Source organism: Egretta garzetta, unplaced genomic scaffold, assembly GCF_000687185.1.
Source record: "Egretta garzetta isolate BGI_Z169 unplaced genomic scaffold, ASM68718v1 scaffold138, whole genome shotgun sequence".
NCBI classification, from domain to species: domain Eukaryota; kingdom Metazoa; phylum Chordata; class Aves; order Pelecaniformes; family Ardeidae; genus Egretta; species Egretta garzetta.
The window spans coordinates 727,961-749,101 of NW_009260598.1; the positions used below are offsets into that span (position 1 = coordinate 727,961).

Here is a 21,141-nt window from a genome sequence, read left to right on the forward strand (position 1 = left end):
TCGGGGCGGGGTGGGGGGTGTGGTGGTGTCTGGCTTATTCCTTTGGTTTGGTCGGGGTGGTTGCTGTAATTAGGAAATTGCCCCTTAGCTGTAAAGGTTTGGGAAGGAGTGAAACTGTTGGAAACGCCAGGTGAAGGTCAGCCAGGGAGTTTCCGTGAGGGAAATGCAAGGGTCGGTTTGTGTGTGGTGGGTTTTTTGATATTAAAATACTGCCCCTATCGTTCAGAAGGTCTTCGTCTGAAAGCATCAGAACATTTCAGTTTGATGTTTCGAAACAAACTTTTCCAGTTTTTCATCCTGAAGTAGAATTTTTTTTAATTTAAAAACGACTAGGGGGAACAGGGGTAAAGAGCGCAAGGTTTTGTTTTGCCTTCTTCAAACCGTGCTTCATCAAGCTCCTCATGTTTTTGGACTCCATTTGTTTGAAAGGCCCACCCAAATTTTGCTCCAGCTCGTCTTAACTAGAAACTTGTTTCCATTTCACTTTGTTGGATAGCGCTGGGTGCATGATCTCTTGCAGTCCTGGAAGAGCTGGGATTCATGGGAGAATTACAGAACAGATCATGAACCATGGTTTGATTCTGCAAAGCCTTATTCGTGTACCTAGCTGTAGACACAGTCAGTGGTTCCATTGACCATGACGGGGCTCTTCTGTGTCTGAAGCTCACAAGTGACAGTGTGAGCAGTGCCATGGTCCATTTCAAGGACCAGAGAGAACTTACACCTGTGTGGTAATTGGAACAGGAAGGAAAAGGCGATGAAACAACTACATGCTGTTTAAAAAAGAGCTACAGGCAGTTTGAGAGTTGGGAAGAAATCATTATCAACATCCATGTAGTTGCAGCTGGGGATCGGGGGTGGTTCTGACAGTCCCTTATTTTTCAGAAGCAACAAGTGCATTGTGCATGTTCTCTAAATGCTTTTTCTTCTTGTAATGGCTTTTGTTACAAAGCAATTTGCCTTGCATCACATTCTTGTTTAGTTCCACTTTTAATTATGTGTCATTTTACATATATGTAAGCTACCCTATTTTATAACAAGCTTCTTTTTTCTCCCAGTCGTATGTGATTTTATGGCTTCGCAAGAAGAAAAACAAGCTCAATCTTTTGCAGACATCTTCGATGAAGATGAAGCTGAAAAATCCTTTCTGTTGTCCAAGCCCACTTGCTTAATTATCCTTGGAAAGCCAGTAAGATGTCTGATAGAAGTTTTTTCTTCAGATATTCTGCTAACAACTTTACTTTTCCTTTCAAGACGTTAGTTTAGTGACACTGCCAAAAAGATCAAAGACCTACTTTTTTTATCTTTTCTGCTTTGCAAATCCTGCTGAGTGTGGTAAAGATTCTGATCTCATTTAATGAAGCCAATTCTTGGCCTGAGTGACCAGTCGATTACAATTAGAAGTGTTATTACTGTAACTAAAAGTCACATGTTGCTCAAGAAGTTTCTTCTCTTTTCACATTGGCAGCTGGATTCTAACTTTTAAAAATCTTGACAGATTAAAGACATAAATAGGCATGAAAGAACTTTCAGGTTAATGTACTGACTTACAGACATGTGATGAGATATTAAATATTTTAATAATAAAACTTTGATGTAATTATATGTCATATATTTGGGAACAACTCAAAAATCCACCAAGGTGTCCTGATAAGGAGATTTGTACTGTATTTTAACTGTAATTCAAGGTCTCTCTTTTTCTCACATAATTTGTGGCCTCCTTTACTTAGGAAAGTTTGATGTTTCATAATCCTAGACTTCTCAGATTTCTTTTTCCCAAATATAGGAGACTCTACGTGTGGTGTTACATTAGTACCTTAGTTTGCTGAAGGGTGTTCTTTTTTTGGTGCAAGTTTGCCTTATGTCTCTACCGAATCTGGTATGCATTTAAGCATACCACTGGTGCCCTGAAAGCTGCTTTCCTCTCGCACATTGCAGTTGCCTATGAAAGGTGCCTTCAGAGCACCCCACTTCCAGCATGAACACAAGATCCCCTAGGAGCTTGCCCTCCGCATTTGAGTGTGATGCCATTAGGTACCACAACAGACCCTGAAATGACTGTATGGAAATCTGCTTTGCACTGCCTAGCAGGTGGAGAGAGAAACAGTGTGCACCTAGAACTGGCAGCCAACCCAAACTTCAATGCCAATTGAGCCACCAAATCAAGCCCCAAATCAATGCCATAGTGCTAAGATAAGCTACGTCTCCTTTCTTCAAAAATTTTCACCAGGCTGGAGTTGCTGGGTAGTGCTTGGCTGCAAATCCTTACATTTGACCAAACTGAGAGAAAGGAGGCAGGGTAGTGTTCTGCAAGTGGATGGGATACGAACGTCACAGTGAGACTGTGTAAGGGGATAGCCAGCAAACGTGCCTTATGGTCAGCATGAGGCCTGAAAGAGTGCATTCCGCTCAGTAGAAAAGTACAGTGGACTGGCTTGCCTAGTTTTAAACAAACATCAAATTTCTGACCTTACATGAAAAAGATAACTTTACATTTTTATAGACCAAAGCAGCATAAAGTACTCATTGAAAGACAATGAAAAAAAACATGTAAGAAATAGATATTCTCATCTGAAATTGTTGCCTTCACTAAATGCTGGATATTGATACAAATTTTAAAAAAGGGTTGAAATTGCACAGGCCTGTCCAAGAGAGCAGGGAATTAAATACTCTATTTTTATGATAATATTTTTTATTTATATGGCTGATGTGTAGAGCATCTATCTTATTTAAGACATTTTTTTAAGTGAAAAACATAGAGCCATTAAAGCAAAACCAAATCCATATATTCTCATCGCTCCTGTAAGATGTAAAGTATGAGTAGGCTGGAGTGTTTGCTGAAACACTGTTAACTATGAATGTGATTTATTTGTGGTTTTTTACTACGTTTTCATCACAAACTTTATCTAGGGCAAACAGCCTGTCGAAAAAGGTCCTCTTGTATGCCCTTGAAAAAAGGGCATAGTCTTAAGGGTGGAAGATGGTGAGTTTTGAAAAATCCCATTCAGGTAGCTGTACTCTTTGAGGCCTCGTTACTCTTGGTTATGTTGGTTCTTCAGGATTAAAGTAAGAGAAAAGACAAACGTTTTGTCAGTATCTAAACCAGACTTGTGGACTAACAGGGGCAGGTTTTATGTATTCATTGTTTTAGTCAAAGAATACTATCCCTATGTATCTTACTCAGAAACATCTGAACAGGTTTGCGTCATAATTTGCTTTGAGACTGAAGATAATAAATTTCCATCCTAAAGAGTTTCTCATAGGAATTTATGGGCAAATCATAGCTGAGTTTTAGATAGGGTTACATGGAAACAAAGTCAGTATAATTACTTAAATAATTAACTGCAAAGGACAGTAACAGTGTATTAGCAATGCTAGGCACTATAAAATAGAAGATGGTATTAAAAAGAGTGTGTTTGCCCAGTGCATAACTCAGAGGCCCTAATCCTGATGGTAGCTTTTAATTGTTTTTATCATATGAAAATATAGTCTTTATTGTGTAATATGTTTGGGGTTTTTTTCCTTCTGCCTGTTTTTCTTTTAAATGTGTATTTTTCATTTTAAGGGTTCTGGAAAGAAAACATTAGCTAGAAAACTAGCACAAATATGGAAATGCATTTTCATAGAAGGTAAACATACACTATATTTGAAATATTGCATTGGCTTCATAATATCTTTTGGTTTAGAATATCCTCACTGTTCCCTGTAATTCAACATGACCTGTTTCCGATTGCAGTAAAAACTGCTGATAAGGACCAAGTAACCATTTTGCCAGAGATGCAATTGCTGAAAAATGGCCTTTTAATTATAGAGAGGCTTAGAAAAAAATTATTTTTTTTTGCAGAAGGGGATATACATAACACATAATAATCAAGTTCTATTCCCAGTCCTGTAAGGTGATTCATGTGTTCTTTCTTGCTCACATGGAGGAAACTCATTCAACTCCAGACAACAGAGATTTTCCAATACAGACCATGAAGAAATAGGAGCTCTTTCCTTTCTGTTTGTGCAGTGCCTAATACAAGGGGAGGATGTACTCCAGGAAACAGAAGGGTAGTTTTTGTATCACTATAAGTAATAATGGAAGGAATGGGAGCTGGCACTTTCAAATTTCTAAAACGAAAATACCCGACAGCTTATTTCAAAAGATGTAGTTGATTTCTTCCACCATGCATTTGCCAGAATACAAAGTATCCTTTCATTTTCTAAGCTATCCATCTCCATTTCTGACAGTCCCTCTCATCAAACATTTTTGAAGATCTGTAGAGTAAAATCTGTGGCTTACAACATTATCTTATTTCCTATCAACCTATTGCTAGAGGTTTTTTTTTTTCATTCTGAGGCATCTCAGCAAGCAAGAAGGTTCCTACAAAAAATAATTGTCTCTGGCAGTTTTATTTTGTACTAATTTTGTCAGCAGTAACTAAAAAAATCTAAAAATCTGTAATTTCTATAAGGCCCTGGTAATATTTTTGTATCTGTGACATCATAATTCACAAATCCTGATTCATTCACGTAAGTTTTATGAAAAAGGAAAACTTTTCCACCAGATATGTCCTACCGGTTTGAAGGCTAGTATCTTTTTAAGTAGAAGAAAAGAAAGCACATAATAACCTTAACTACGAAGTAATTTCTTGAGTGCCTCTTTGGGGACACCAAATTATAAATCTGATTTTATGGTACGTGTACCTTCTGATTGCAAACTAACTCTTTATTTTCATTACATTTTTTCTTTTAAATGTGCACCCTAGTATTTTTTATTGTTCTAATAAAAGCCCTCTAGTGGACAGTGTAACACTTCATATGCCTGTGAATACACAGGCTTATTTATCAAAGGAAGTGTCTTTATCTTACATTGAAGATTTGTAATTATAATATGGTAACATTCAGTTTTAATAAAGTGCTTTTTTGATTTGTGTAAATATAGAATTTTTAATTAATAGGATTGTCTTACAAAAAACCTTAATACCTGGTCCAAAATATAGATCAAACCAAAATGGACGGGACCTTAGGAATGTATTTAAGCCAATCCGCACTGTTTGAATGTATTTAAATCATTACTGACAAATGTCTATCAAATTTATTTTTAAAAATCTCTAGGCAGTCTATCTCTATAACACAGTCTTTGCCATGGCAAATAATGCTCTCCCAAATACCCAGTCATAGTATGAAGGATAGTATGCATGACAGTCATCATTACTTGTAAGAGCAGTTTGAAAAAAGCACTGTGTTCTGGGGAGAAAGATTTTAGCTGTATAGGCATGAGCCACATGGCTTCAGGACCTTGGTTTATTAATAATTTAGATGTAGCCTTAAGGGTCATTCCTGAAAACTTTTGTGTCTGCTTAGTTCAATGGTATAGAAGTGTGAAAGACTTCCAGGATCGTTCTGCTACGATGTCACTGTCCACAGAGACAGAGGGCAGGCCTTTGAATTTGATGGGTGTCAAATTTAGTATTTATTTATTTTTAGATCATTAGACTATATAAGGAGTAGATTTTTACAGGCGTTTTAAAAAGCCCTTTAGGCACACAATTGGTTTTGCATGTCTAAACAGTTCTTGTTCTAAAATTTGCTTTTAAAATTTGGGAATTGTTTGAGCTCAAATACTCATCTCTGGATTATGCAGCAGTAATGCTAATTTGATATAAATCAGTAGTTAAAATAGTCCTGCAAGGCTGCTGTTGTGCATTTATCTGTAGTATGTATAGAAAAATATAATAATGTCCCTAAATATAATGGCTGTTCATTCAAAAATAGTCTGGTTGCTTGGAGCACACATACATATGCGTATGCGTGTGTGTGAATGTATGTATCTCTGCATGTACATGTCTGTATATAAAATATTTTGTATTAATTATTTAAATTTTTTTCTGTCTGATACGCTTTCTCAGCTTTGGAAGTAATTCAAATGAATATTCATGAAGAAACAGAATATGGTCTTAAGGTAAAGGTCTAATCTTCTAGCAAGTTTTGTCATATTCTTGACAAATACACATTATATAAGACTATGTTTTGCATTTTACCTTAGTGTCAAGAATTGCTTTTTAAAGGTCAAAGTATTTCTGAAGAACTGGTTACAGAAATGATTCTGAAAAGGATTGAGTCACCGGAAGTTGCTCATTTTGGTAAGTATATTTAGCCTAGATATTTTAGAATGAGCTAGCTATAATTTTGACACACTTTGCATCCATTACTGCTCAAATATAATTTATTTTGTATTAGACAGTAGCATCTTTTCTTGTGCTCCTCAGATTGTGGAATATCCGTAAAATGAGAGCGTGTTTAGGGATTAATTTACCATTATGGGAGATCAGAAAGTGTGGTGCCAATCCTATGTTGTGTTAACTTTGGGAAAATTAATTTGCCCCAAATTTTTAAGTGTTGTTATGACTCTCATTTGACAATATTATCTGGTTAGAAAAGTTTTAGGATTTAAAATACAGATTTTCTTTGCTTGAATAGTTCTGTAACAACAAAAAAGCCACCAGAAAAAATATTTTAAACATTTAAAATGACGAAAAAGAATGAAAACATATTATTTAAAATGCAAATTATTATGGTCTCTTTTTTTTTTTTTCCTTACAACATTGTTTATTCCCTTTGCATTTTGTCACTGAGAGTAAGTTAGGTGAGAATGGTATTGGTGGTGGTAATAATTCTTCCTTTAAGGAAAATTTTGTTAATTGAGACTGTTTAGACTAGCACTGGGTCTCGCTAGAGTCTGAACCTGCTTTCCTGAAGAGAAAACAAATATACTGCTAAGTGGAAAGAAATAAAAGAAAATGTAGTTTCTTTTTCTGGTGCTGTCTTGTATTTGAAATTTCCATTACAGGAGAGAGACAGGTGTAGTGCCAAGAAAATGTTGAGTTTCTACTTGTCTGGGAATTAGCACGCTTCCATCATCTTTCAGTCACAATGGGTTTTGTTCCCTCTCTAGTCAGTTTTGGAAAAGATGCAGCCTTACCTGGTGAAACCAGGCTTTTAAAGCAGTAGACACAAGACAGAGAAATAGGGAAGAAATTTTAAAAGGGAGATGATAAGGAAACAAAAATTTGAGGGAAGAAGTAGCAGCAGAAATGCCACTTTTAATCCATACGTCAGCATTTCAATAAAAGCCTGAAGAAATGTCTGTGTTATCCGAGTTCACCACTCTTTGAGTCAGTCTGATGATGACTGAATAAGATGTGTGTATCACAGAGGACTACAGAGATCCTAGAGACTGTAAACATGGCTGAAGTTGATAGAAATTTGGTTCTTGTAGCCCAACCATTTTCTGTGTTACAGATGCCCCAAAGTAGCAAAGTGTAAAACAACCTACATCCTCGCTGTTTTTCCTGCCAACTAGAACTCATCTGCAAAACCAATTTTCGTTAAGTATTTTCTAGTTCTAATCACTCTTTGTTTAGCAACTATCTTAATATAATTCTTGGAAAGCTTAAGTAGGCTTTCAGCAGAAACTAATCAGTCAATTGGCTATTAGTTATTCATTAAAGATTTTAGAAACAGTGTTGTGTGAGAGGCTGAGGTTTTTACTTTTAACTTTTGTTTTTAGCATTGTAAAATACGAGTTTCTAAACAGTATGCACAATTACATTCTTCCAACTTAAATGATAAACAGGTATTATGTTGGGGACTGATGTGTCAGAGGTATTCAGAAGTGCTAAAACAAATGATAATATTTTAAAATTCTAAGTCACTAAAAGCAGATTTTTTTTTTTTACTTCTGAAGGAGGTCAGATATGAAGCTTCTAAGCTATTTCTTGAAATAAGCAGTATCTCTTTTAAAAACATAAATAACATAGACACTGAAGGATTGGAAAATAACAAGCATACCTGTATTTTAGGGTATTGTAGGTAAGAAAATACAGAATTATAACCTTTATGTAGTTGATACACTTGTTGGTTTTTTTTTTAATAGAACAAGAAAACAACCAGAAGTTCATATCATGTTAACCTAAATAACACTTGAAAAGGAAAAATCTGTGTTAACATCACAGGGGAAAACTGCTCAATTACCATGATTTAAATCAAATCAGGACCCAATTGTTTATTGATTTATTAATCACAAGTAATTAGCTGGCCATCAGTAAACTGGCAGTCAGTGAAGAGGTTCAGTTTCAGCCACACAACAAACCACAGCACTTGGCACTTGCAAAATATTAATAAACACCAACAAATTTCTAAACACCCTCCTAAAACTGGTTCCAAAGAGCATACTCAAATTTGCATGGTTTGCATGCAAACCCTCCCTCAAAGATGGGTGGAAGTTACAAGCACATTGAGAACAAGTTACAAGCACACCTTTGCTGAGAATCATGTTCACCTATTTAACCACACTTTCTGCTGGAAACGTGAGTGCTTTGTCTGTGCATGCATTTCCTCCACACGCCAGTGAGAAAGCTCCATGAAAGGTCACATATGCACATTGGAGGTGCAGTTCACTGCTTGTGTTAACCCTGTTCTGTCAGTCCAGTAGTTGAAATGCAGATTGCTCACAGCATCCAATGGGGAGGCCTAGATGGAAGGTTGTAATGCTGGCACATCAAACCTGGTTTGGCTGCTGTTCTTTTACCTTGTTCTCACTCTCTAAGGTGTCTTTCCCCAGTCACAGGTGTTAATGCTTCTTTAATAGGTCTTTTCAAGATGACTTCTTCTCTCCTCCAAAGTTTCTTGGTAATCTCCTGGTTACTATTTGATCTGGTTGATAGTTGCCTTAGGTAAACTTCATCACTATTAGTGTCCCCACAACATTATTGGTTTGGGGGCAAACACCCTCTCAGAGAACAAACAATTTGGGATAATCTTTTCCCATGTTACACTCCCATTCTTCTCACATCAGCTGTTGTTATCTGGGATGTGTTGATAAGCAGAGGCTGTGCAGACTCCCCACATCTCACTACCAGTTAGAATTCTCTGAAGATATCAACAACTGAGAATCCAGGATTTTCATTTCCTAGAGGAATGACTATATATTATGCTCTCTCTTGCTTATCCTCTTCTATAAATTTTGCATCTCTGGATAGTAGCTCCCTAAAGGAGGAGTCTTCAGTCCTAAATACCTCCTGCAAAGACTGCTGCTATGTTTTTGTGCTGTATAGACTAGCATTTAAATGTTATCACACAAAATTCTAAGTATTTGGAGTGTGCACCATTTCTCTAAGGGAGTATTCTCGTTATTAGGCTAAAAAAATCCACCTGAATCTTATTTAGTCTCTCATTCTGGCCTCATGAATATTGAGTTCCTTGCTATACAGTAGTTCTTACTGCACTGCCTGCAGCCATTAGTAGTTACAGCACTCTCCTAGGAACTTGAAGCCATGAGTTCATCTGTGGGGCTGAGCACTCTAATACTAGGAAAAAGGTATTATTACCACCATGCTTGTCATATATACTATATGTGTCTGTTTGCCAAAGAAGACTCAGCATTGTGAATCATGCGTGAACAGACACTTACCAAGTTAGGTGCCTCAGTGTGCGTGCTGTGTGCATAGTGCCTCCTTTTGAGAGGATTTAACATCCAGGAGCGCTCTGTGTCCCACAGGATATGGTCTATAGGCTATAATGTCTGAGCTAGGCACACAAAGCACATGGTCTGATATGACCTCTAATGTCTACATATTTCTTAGATTTCTTAACTGAGTTAACAAACTTTAGAGTCCTATATCAAGTTGAACACAACACACTTTTTTGTCTGTATTTTGTCTGAACTAGACATGGGTGCACAATTTCTTTAATAGTGGTATGCCATGTACATGATTTAAAATTGTGCTACTAAATGGATGTATTGTTTAAAGGAGAAGAGTATAACTAGTCCTATATTTGACATAACCTTCTAAAAGATATCTTTAATAAAACGTATTCGGCAGGTTATGTTCTCAGTGGATTTCCTTCTCTCTCAGAGGAATACTTGACTGTTTCACAGCAAATAGAGAAAATAAAGAATCTAAAGTTAAAACCAGATTTCGTGATTAACATTAAGGTAATGTCATCTTCAGTAACTTGCTAGTCATTTTCCTAATTATTAGTAGAGTCATATGCTGCATAAGTCAAAAGATAATGTTTTCCCCTGTGCATTTGAGTGTGGTATATATTGAGGAATAATGAATTGTTCTCTTATATATTGGAATGGAATTACACTAGTTTGTTCCTTTATAAGCATGGCTTATGTAAAATAATGAATATTTCCTAAGATTTCAGTAGCAGTTACAATCTTTGCACCTCTACCAATTAGAAGATATAGGATTTCAAGAAAAGAAAATTTTGAATAACATTATTATTATGCGATTTTGGATACACGTACGTCTGCCATTCATGCATTTCAGGAAGAAACTTTTCACATATGGAAGTTAGAAAACAAAAGGGTTTATTTTTTACTCACTAATTATGAAACTGCTTCTTAGTCATTATTAATTCATCTCATATGCAAATCTCAATTTCTTCACAAGTAGTAATGTAACATACCAAATACTTTACAAAAGTGACTCTGATATAACCAGAGAAACATAAATCATTGTTAGGGTAGGATTAAGAGGACTTTCTCAATGTAACTTAAAAGAATGGGCTCAAAACAAGGCAAGAGCGACTCTTCAGACCAACTGGTTTGGCAGAACACAGCTGACCTGTCTTGTTACTCAGAATGGGGCGGCTGTGAGCAAACTGCCCACTGGGAAAGGCCCCAGGGTTGTGCCATTTTCCAGATAGTGCCCAGCTGTTCACCAGGGAGAATACTAGCTGGCTTACAACAAACTTTGCTAGACTCCATGCAGACAGTAACAGTGCATATAATCATGAACAAGGGTTCAGGCCCTTCCTTTTGCAATGTTTTATTTATTATCAACCCAGATTATTTCTATCTTTTACTCTGAATGTGCAGAATGAGCTGCCAGGGCAACTCTGAATAATCAGCTTCTGGTGTTGTCCTCCATTCTCATTGGGACTTTGATTCTAGTTGTTGTATCTATGTGGTTTGTCAGATGCTAAGCCTCAGTGCACAGACCAAGTCTATCACATTACCAGATTTAAGTCTGTGTTTATTTTAATGACAAGCTTCTTTACATTCCATATTTTTGAGACTTAATTTGTTTGACTATGCATAATGAAAATTGTGAATGCCTAATTCAAATCTTTTTTTCTATACTCATAGAAAATCTTAAGACATCAGAGAAACACATTTTTGTGCTACTTTTCAGGCAGTTTTGATTTTTTCAGCTACAGAAATTCAGTCTTTGTTTTAATACCAGATAGTGAGAAATCCCAGTTCTTGAGAATGTATGTTGTATAGTGTCATGTGCAACAGTACAAATAGAAGTGTGATACTAACTACACTAGAAAGAAAAGAATCATTGACTTCATGTAGTTACATCATCTTCTCCTCCATGAAGAAGACTGAATGCTCATTAAAAATCCTTGCCCTAAAGTCAAATGAATAATTTTGTGTTTGATTATAGTGGGTTCAAGCTGTTTTCACAGATATGTCAGAATTGTAGCCATTTTCATTATATCAAAAGGAAAGGAAGGCGGGAGATTCTAGATAACTCTGGGAATAATGAAATACTCTTATTAGCAGACCCATTTAGAGAAGTTTTGTTTCTCCGAGAAAAACCACAGAAGACACACCTTTGAAAAAAGAACCATATCTGGTCAATTTTCTCCTTCCCCATTTTGAAATGTGCAATGTCATATAGCAGTCATGTCAGCTGTATGACTCACTGTAGAAATACTGGAATATCCTGAGGTATTGTAATACTTCAAGGGATACCTCAGCAAAGTGTAGTGTGCCTGTTGCTAGCAATGTGATCTCAAAAGCCTTATTTTCTGTAGCAATCAATTCTCCATTTCTTTAACAATTTGACCTTAACAACTACAATATCTTCTTGTTATCTCAGGTTTTTCATATGTGTTTGAAGGGTGGGTATTAGTGATTTAGAAAGGAAGAATGAGTATTGTTTGTTGTGCCCCACTCCCAGTTCCATTGTAGAATTTTAAGATACCCATCTTAAAAAAATAGTCAATATTATCTTAGCTCAGAAGTGGGGAGGTGGAAACAGTCACAGAATGTTAGCTTTTAGCTGAATGTTTTAGTTAGGGTAAATGTTTTAGTCAGGATATTTAGTTAGGAATGTTTTAGTTAGGATAAACTTCTTAGGCAGACCTCTCAAACCTTAAGTACTAATAATTTTACCACAGCAGACCACATCCAGATTTATCTGTGTATGCAGGGCTATTTATGGAAAAACCATTGCTTACTCTTCCAGAGCTCCAAACTGCTGAACTCCTTTGGCCTCTGACACGACGGCATTATGCTTTTGGGTAATAAAGCTCTGAGAAGTGAGAGGCACCCAGTAAAATTGACTTAATCTTTCTCAAGTCCAAACCACTTTGGCATTAATTGCAAGAGCAATCACAAGCTTGTCTACAAAATACTTTTATGCATAAACTACATCTACACTTGTTATATTGAAAGGTATAACTTGCATGGTAAAATGTGCTCAAGTAGTAGCTATACTCATGATATGGAATGTAAAATGCTGATGGGGAAAAACTATGCAAGTGTTTAAATCTTTAATATTTGCTGCTTTTGAAAATTTTGTGTTTACTCAAAATGTTATTGGAGAAGAAGTATATGGATACAAATATTTGCCAGACAGACTCCTACCTCCCATTGAGCAGTTTCAGGAAAAATAAACACAGTAAACACACAATTTCCTTTTAATTATTTCTTGCCAGTATTCAGATTATGACTTATGCCAAAGAATATCAGGACAAAGGCAACACCCTGATTCGGGGCAGGTATATCATAGGAACCAGTGGGATCCTAATGTTATTGAAAAGCATAAGAAAGAGAAAGATCAGTATGAAGAAGAGAATGAAGAAGAAGACAAAGAGCAAGAAGAAGAAGAGGTAAATATTGTGAATTTCTAAACAGTGCGAAATATTATAATGTACTCTAGACAAAGGAGAACAAATTCCAGTATTCTAAAATATCACCGTGCTACATTATGAATTAACTTCACTCAACTTTAATCTTAATTCAGTTTCTGTTCTGCTTTAGAAGATGTGGGATAGTACTTAAATGGTAGATTTAAATGACAGCAAATGGTGATTATTATATAGCTTAACCCTGATTCAGTCTCTAACTTGGAAGTCACTGAACGGTTTCTTGTCATAAGTTAAAAGGGTGTATCAGGAGAATGGTGACTTTACATCGTCTGTTTCTTGGTCTAAGCAAATCAAAGACTTAGTAATTTTTGTTTATTGTAGCAAGTTTTACTAGTATTTGCAGGATACTATCTTGTTTTCTGGTTTTGGTGTTAGACTACTACAAATGGATTTTCTTTTTTTTTCATGAAGGTATTAATTTTGAATTCAGGTTGAATTGTTCTGGTTTATAATGCTGGCCCGATATTTATCAGTGCAAGTTCTAGGCACATTCCTCTCAAGTTGCAGAAACTACACTTCATCAGGAGAGAATCACAGTCAGCAATCACTGGACTAATACTCATTGCAATACTCTGGAAAGCTACTTTATCTACCTTTGAGTAAAGACAAAAATTAGTTTAGTTCATTATTTTATTTCTGTATCTTGAAATATTTAACTTTTCATTCTGCAGACTGCAGAAGATCCGCTTACAATGTCAGAGTTTTTGGATCAGTTAGTGCAGAGGCCTGAAGATATTCTTGAAAATGCAGAGGAAAGAATTGGAATGTATAAGGATATAATGCTTCATCCTTTGGAAGTAAGAAAAAGCAAAATAAGATGATTATGCATAACAAAACATTTTTTAAAATATCTTGCACTGTTTTCTTTTTTTTTTTTTAGTTTGAGATTTATTTTATGGAGGTGGGCACAAGGCATGCTACAACATATCCCCAAGTTCTAAAATTCATACTGAAATCAGTGATACAAAGTTGTCATCTGTAGGTGTGGTTTCCACTCTGGAGTCAATATAAAGTAATCCACTTTGAGTCTGAAAAGTAAAACCATACCTGCCACCACAGACACTTCCTAAATCTAGGAAGTATTTGAAGAGCCCAGTGTATCATCACCATTACCAGAGCCCATTCTATCTCTTTGCATCAATTGGCCTTCGACTCCAATAGATTCCCTTTCTCACCTGCTTCATTGTCTGCAGATTTAGATACAAAATGATTAGCCCATCAGTTTGCCTTATCACCTATTTCGTTTCTGCAGCTGTGGCATTGTTTTTTATTTTCCTTATTGTATTCAGGAAAGTCAGATTTACTATGCATCTTTTTTTTTTTTTCCCCAAAAAACCCCCAGAACAAGTCCAAAGCAATAATTCATTCTTTTCTTTTTTCTTTTTTTTTTTTTTTTTTAATCTCCTGGTACAAGCAACTGCAAAAGCCTCATGTTTGCTGTATACTTGACAATGTTTGTTTATGCTGTTCAATTTCCCTATGGATTAGATAAACCTATAGATAAAATCGTGTAAAACTGGTATAATGTTCTTTGCTAGAGCAACAAACTTGTTACTGCTGTGAAGGGGAAAGTAAAAAATGTGACATCTTTAACCATTATACAATCTCACATGGATTTCTCTCAAGCAAACTAATGGGAAGTTGTTTAGATTAAACTACTTCAGGATGTACACCAAACTTCAAGACTTCCAACACGTTCCACTGGTTGGTAGGTCTTACCAAGAAATCTGTCAATTAACATTGTCACCATTTTCCAGCAGAGAATTAAGGTAGTTAGACAATTAGGAGTTGAATTAGTACACAAAATGCTACTGTATTATGATTCTTTTTAGCTCTCTTGCATTTGAGCTAGGATATCTAATCTGTTTTCTGAACCCATAATTCCAATTTTGGCATTCTCTCTGTATTTATCAATCACTAAATAAAATTTCTCTCCAGAAGATTTTATGAATCATCAGCACAATGAATCTTAGTTTTGCTGTAGTCCACAGGAGTCCAGCCTTTGGTATGTATAGGAACAGAATGAGCTTCAGTGTCATCTGCTTAACTATACTCAATTGATGAGTATGTTTTTGTTCTTAAACAGGACCTGATGGCTGAACAGGATTGCCAATATCTTATTGAACTGGATGGAAATCAGCAGCCAGATGATCTCTTTGTAGTAAGCTATGCACTGACTTAGTTAACCTCCGCTAGAAAATAATTTCTCAATGCTGTGGATTGTTTTCTTTATAAAGGTGTTGGCAAAATTTTGTATATAAAACTCATTTAATTACTCTTAGAAAACAGGAGCTTTGAAATGCTTGCTCTGTTAAAACAATTACAAGATTCATTGCACTGCCCCCAGGCTTACATATATGTTACATGAGAATACTTTCAGGCAGGCTACAAACTTTTTGTATTATAGCCATCTGGTTTTAGCACTTTATTTTGTGTATTAGTGTAAAATATCATCATTAACATGAGAAATTAAAACATTCTCAGTATGATATATTTACAGAATTGGCTTATTTTGTGCTTATGTCTAAAATGACAGAATTTTTACGAACTTTGATATAGTTTTACAGGTACTTCATTCCTTTAACAATTCTGCTGAGTGCTTGTGTCTAGATTTTTAGCTCATAACATAGCAACTCATTCTCCCTATTTAACTACAATGATAAAATTTGAAAATAAATAATCTTATCCTCTGCCTCAAAAGTAAGAGTTGCTTCAAATCAACCTAAAATATGGGGTTGAAAATGAAGTGAGAGATTGTCTTTGACAATGTAGGAATTGAGCTGCTCCTTCAGTTTCCCCTCTGTTGTTTGAAACAAATTGAGACAATTATAATTCTGAAAGTATTATTTCAATTTATGCTTAACTTTACTACCAAGAGTAGTCCTATGGGAAAAAAAAAACCCAACACACTAATTTTGCAGAGTTGGAACAAAAAATTTCCTCATTTATGATGTTTGTGAACATTACAACAGAAAATTTATAGTAAAGGCAATCAAGTTGTGTAATGATTCAAACCATTTTACCTCTAAATAAGGCAAAGACCTATTATGAAACTAGTCCAGATGGGACAAAATTTACTTTTTCCTTTCAAGAACACTTGCATTCAAGCAAGATTACATTCAGGAAATACTTAAATTAAATTTAATATCATCTGATTCTCGTTGGCAGACATCTGGTTTAAGTATCTTTTTAAATAAATTACCCAAAGTTGTATTAATTCGAAGTGTGCATAATCTGATCTCCCAAAGAGACTTTCCATATTTTCAGATTGGAGCTCATCTGAATACTTCCACTGCTTTGTGGGAAAGAATCCTTCACAGCCTATTCCTTTAGAAGGGTTGGGATTCACAGCATAATGAGGAGATACAAAGGCTGTGATTCAGCATTTTGCACTGCCTGTATCTACCAAGTAGCTTGTTAAAACTCAGCTCAATAACTAGCATGACTCCAAGCTAGAAACCAGGCCTTAGTGTATGTGTAGCCATTATATAATAAGTTACAATTTTAAAAATACTTTTGGGGGTCCTTTTGGATCACAAAAGCAGTTCTGATTTGTACTAAGTCAGGAGTTATTTTCTCTTTAGTCAGTGGTAGTTCGACTTCAATCTCTGGGTGTTCGAAATGGAGCTCCTATAACTAGACTTCAGAGTCAGCAAGAAGAAATGCTGGAGGGACTGGAAAATGTAAGTGTGCTTTTCTAAAATGTGATTGACTGAAATAATTATAGAAATGGGTTTTTTTCTGCTGTAAGCTTATATTATAATGTCTTTGTTTCACAGCAACCAGTTTGTTTTACCATGCAATAAGGGCATTTTTTGAGCCTTGATTTTTCCAGAAATGTGAATTTAAGATAATTCTGGGACTGAAAACCACTTAAAAGTGTATGAAAAGAAAAAAGTCTGTCATTAAAAAAAAAGTTAGATGATAAAATAAAACTTTGAACAAAATGTTTGTTTTGGCAATAGAATAGAATGAATGAATAGAAATTCATGCCTTCCAAGAAAATAAACTTTAGCCAAAGGATAACAATCACAGCAGGTGACTCTTAGCTCTGTCTTTACTCTTTTCCTGAATGAGAAACAGCATGCTAATACAAATTTAGCCACATTCTGCATAGCTGAAATCACATGCATTGTTTTTCCTGTAATTAATTAGAAACATGATAAGTTAGTGCTGAATTTTGCTGAATCATGACAATTACAATTTTTGTCCCTTCGAAATAAAACTGAAAACAGAATGTCTTTACATTAATGTCTTCACCTATATTCACTTGCAGTCATCTTTCCTTTTTCTTAAAAAAAGTTTTGAATATATGAATGGTACTATAACTGGGAGACCCCACTATACATTTTTAGAGAAACATCCTCCTCTTCACTTTTCTGTTTTCTCAGTCCCTGACAAATTCACAAGTGAAGGACTTTCTGAGTCAGAGGACGTCTGTATTTATTATTTTGTTAGTCTGTGTGTTTGTGTTAATCTGTGTGTAAGCTTTTAGCATCCACAGCATTTGGGACAAAGAGTTCTGCAGCTTAACTGGATATTATATACAGAATTATTTCCCTGTGTTTTGAACCTGCCACCTTTAACTCGGTCTCCTCTAATTGTTGATGTGCAAAAGTCAGTAAATAGTTTTATTCTCTGTAACTGCCCTCTAAGAACTCATGATTTCAGACTTCTGTCCTGTTCTTCTGTAGCTGTCTTATTTCTTCTTATATGAAAATCTTTTTGTGGGATTGATCAGTCATATTACATTTTTCTGAGACTTCCAATTCTACTGCGTACTTTTTGAGATTAAGGTAGCAGAAGGCACATAGCAGTAAAGATGAGGGCAGGATTTATACAATAAAAAAAAAAAAATTGTACCTTTTTATTGTTTTAAACTTCCAAAAATAATAAATTAAGCCTACATAAACTATTTTTAGTTAATAAAACCAAAGAACTTAATAGTTTCTCCTTAAAACTGTCCTACAATTCTGAAATACATAAATTTTTTTAAAGATTCTAAAAAGCATGATGTTTTCTTTCTAGGTTTCCTTATTGTCCAAGAAAATATTTCAAAAAAGGCTAAGAACAAGGCATTTGTAGCTTCAGACAAAAATTACGTATGCTGTTATTGCTCTTTTAATAAACAGGATGAACTTTTCCGGGTTCTGTCATCTTACAAACTAATAGCACACAGATATCGATGGCGTAGAAGCAGGTGGGGACAAGCATGTCCTGTGGCTCTAAAGGAAGGTGATATTGTAATGGGAAACCCAGACTTGGCTGTCAGGTTAGTGGAATTTGACACTTTTCATTTTTATTTCTACTTTAAAGATAACTGACTGCATCTGTTAGCTTCTCTTCTGTTTTAAGTTTTCTAGGTAAAATGTATGTACTGTCATCCCCAGAGGCACTGAAAACATTTATGTTGAATCCACGGCCCTACCTGTTACCACCAATGCCACTTCCTCCTTGTAAAGTACTAGTATTTGGTCCTCCATTCTCTGGAAGAACAACTATTTGTAACCTAATTGCACACAAATATAAAGGAAAGGTAGGTTTATAAATGTCATATGTAACACGGGTATCAGCTGAATCCTGGAAATCAGTTAAGCACATTCTTATTCCTGTTGTGTTACTAACATACACATTGCAAACATATGGATTACAGAGGAAACAGTAATTTAGTGAAATTCATTTATATAAAAGTAGTTAAATTTCAATTTCAATTTTTTTTATGTACCCTCTATGTACAACAAATATTTATGTGTCAGTTATTTGTCTTAGCATAAGAATACTATGAATAACTTTTGTATCTAAGTTAATTAAATGTAAATGCATATTAGAAACTATTTTTTCCACAAAAACCGCTTCACTTGAATATGTAAATTTTTCTGAAATTTTCAGAGCTTTTCCAAATTAATTTCATTGTATAGAAGTTGGATCAGATGCTATATTTCTCTTCTGTGATTTTTTGTGATTTTTTTTCTGTGATTTTTATTTTCAAATCATTTCACTAGGTTCTTGATATGGCCAAACTCATTCAACCCCATATGGAAGAGTCAAGAGAAGAAAACATTGCGCAAGTGCAAAGGGACGCAGTAGAAAAAGCTGTAACAGCAGTGAAAAATAGGCTGGAATTAGAAGAACAGTCACAAAAACCAGGTGAATAAGGTGTTCCGTGGTCTTTGAAGCTATCTTATTTGCTTTAGGTTATTTAACTGAAGAAATTGCTGTCAGTTTGACTTATAAAATATTACAGAAGTTGTTGTGGTTGTTGTGCATTAAATATGAACTAAAAGAACATGTAGTGAAGAGAATAGCTGAGTGGAATTCAGTATTTTTGATTTTATATATAAATACTCTGAAGTTGAGGGCCACGAGTATGCAAGAAAGTTTTCTGAGCTCTTTTTGAAAGAAGAAATTGATTCTGGCTGATACTGGTCAGAAACTTTCCATTTGAATGACTTTCTGACAAGTTAAATCTCTGCAAAATTAAAATTTTCTTCAAGAAAGAAGCTTGTCAGCTAGGCTGATGTGAACCTACAATCTACACATTTTCACCTTTGGAGCAGCCTTCCAAGTACGCTGTCACAGATGGCACGTTCTCAAGACTCTACAGATCTGGTCACATTTAGACTTCTTAAGCTGCAGCCTGATGAATCCAGAAAATATTTTGAAAAGGTGTAAATGGCATGTTCTTTTAATAGCTTTTAAACAAAATCTGAATTTTCTTTTTGTAAGGAATTTTGTGTAGTTTTTCTGAAATTATTTCTTTTGAGATTAAAATTTTCCATTGAATTGGAACTGTCTTTTCCAGTTAGCTCTAGTTATGGTTCAAATGGACAATGAGGCCATTTTGCCTTATTCAACTAAGCAAGGAATCACCGAATCTGACTTACTCATGGGTAGATACATTTCTAACACGAAGACAGTATATTCCCCTGGTGCTGCAAAACATAAAGGCTGACAGTGATACAAAACCCATTGGTGTTGCAGTAAGAATAACAGTGAACTGTGACACCAAAATTAAAACCATTAAACAGTGTTATGTTCCAAATTCCTGGCCGTGTAAATACTTTTGAGGACAGATATGTGAAATCATACTAAGATAAATAAGAACTTAATCTGAATTAATAACCTTGGAGAGCTCAAGCAATTTTATTGCAAAACAGAACTACAAACAGATGAAGGATGTAAATTGTCATAGAAAGTGAGAAAGCTTCAGAAGGGGAGATTAAATATTTTTGGAAGCTTGAATCTAGATCTAGAGGTAACTAGAATCACTCTTCTGATTCAAGCTGAAAAAGTAATACGTACACGCTCAGAGGGTCCCGGTCTGTTAATGTGCTCAGATGACATCCAGCTCAAACAGAATCACATTGTTCTATTCGGGGGGAAAAGATGGAGAGTATTAAATCTGATGAACTGAAGAAGTGTTCAGGACTTGTGTATTTTTTAACTATTTTCTGGCTTTTGTCATATTTCTGATCTCTTTTAAGGGGAGAAACAGGTATCTAAAACCTGGTACTGCTAGAGAGCCCTTTGTGTCTCACAGGCTGATGGGTAATAATAGTCTTGCCCTCACTAGGGCTGAAAAAGTGCTTGTGATTCCTAAGAGGAGGTGTGTTGGGGTATTACACAGCTTGGAAGGTAGCACATGAAGAGAATGCTGACATGTAGCTGGTTTAGTCAGATGGGGTTTCTGGTGAAGTATTTGTATAATAGGGTTTTCTACTGATCTAGTTTTCTGTTAATTTAATATGATTTCATAGCTATAGGAGACTTGCAAGAACATAGTAATGTCAAAAAAGCAGATGATTCTGAAGAAATCACTAAAATCAGAGAGGGAAAAAACTTGGAAGAGGGGACTGCTATAAAATCTGCCATCATCCAAAAAAGTAAAAAGTAAATCTTAGCTATTTTAAGCATGTTATTCCATGCCTTCAGTGTGTCTTGCAAATTAAAAAGCGAAAGATAATTTTTTTCCTTATTTACTCATTAATAGTAGGACTATTTTAAATTTTTTCCTTATTTCTGATACTGTCTTTTTGAGAAATCTAAAATGAAATGGTTAATTTTGTCATTGAAAGATATTAACTCATAATACCATGTTAATGTACAGGGGAAAAAAACTCCCACTGACCTTTGTAGGAGCTAAGCATATATTTTGATGAAAAGTTTGGTATTTTCACTTACATATCTTTTTATAACACA

The 21,141-nt window shown here is 35.2% G+C and overlaps 1 protein-coding gene across 1 annotated transcript in view; it reads left to right on the top strand.

The window, feature by feature from the left end:
* The first annotated feature begins 1,072 nt into the window (after positions 1-1,072).
* AK9 (adenylate kinase 9) overlaps positions 1,073-21,141 on the top strand; it is a 69,216-nt gene continuing 49,147 nt past the window's right edge. The window contains exons 1-13 of the mRNA XM_035900309.1: positions 1,073-1,189; positions 3,566-3,629; positions 5,895-5,947; positions 6,032-6,128; positions 9,870-9,982; positions 12,730-12,903; positions 13,614-13,739; positions 15,029-15,103; positions 16,527-16,625; positions 18,075-18,214; positions 18,298-18,478; positions 18,945-19,089; positions 20,706-20,825. Of these exons, the coding sequence (XP_035756202.1) occupies positions 1,073-1,189; positions 3,566-3,629; positions 5,895-5,947; positions 6,032-6,128; positions 9,870-9,982; positions 12,730-12,903; positions 13,614-13,739; positions 15,029-15,103; positions 16,527-16,625; positions 18,075-18,214; positions 18,298-18,478; positions 18,945-19,089; positions 20,706-20,825 (1,504 nt within the window). The remainder of the gene's footprint in view (positions 1,190-3,565; positions 3,630-5,894; positions 5,948-6,031; positions 6,129-9,869; positions 9,983-12,729; positions 12,904-13,613; positions 13,740-15,028; positions 15,104-16,526; positions 16,626-18,074; positions 18,215-18,297; positions 18,479-18,944; positions 19,090-20,705; positions 20,826-21,141) is intronic.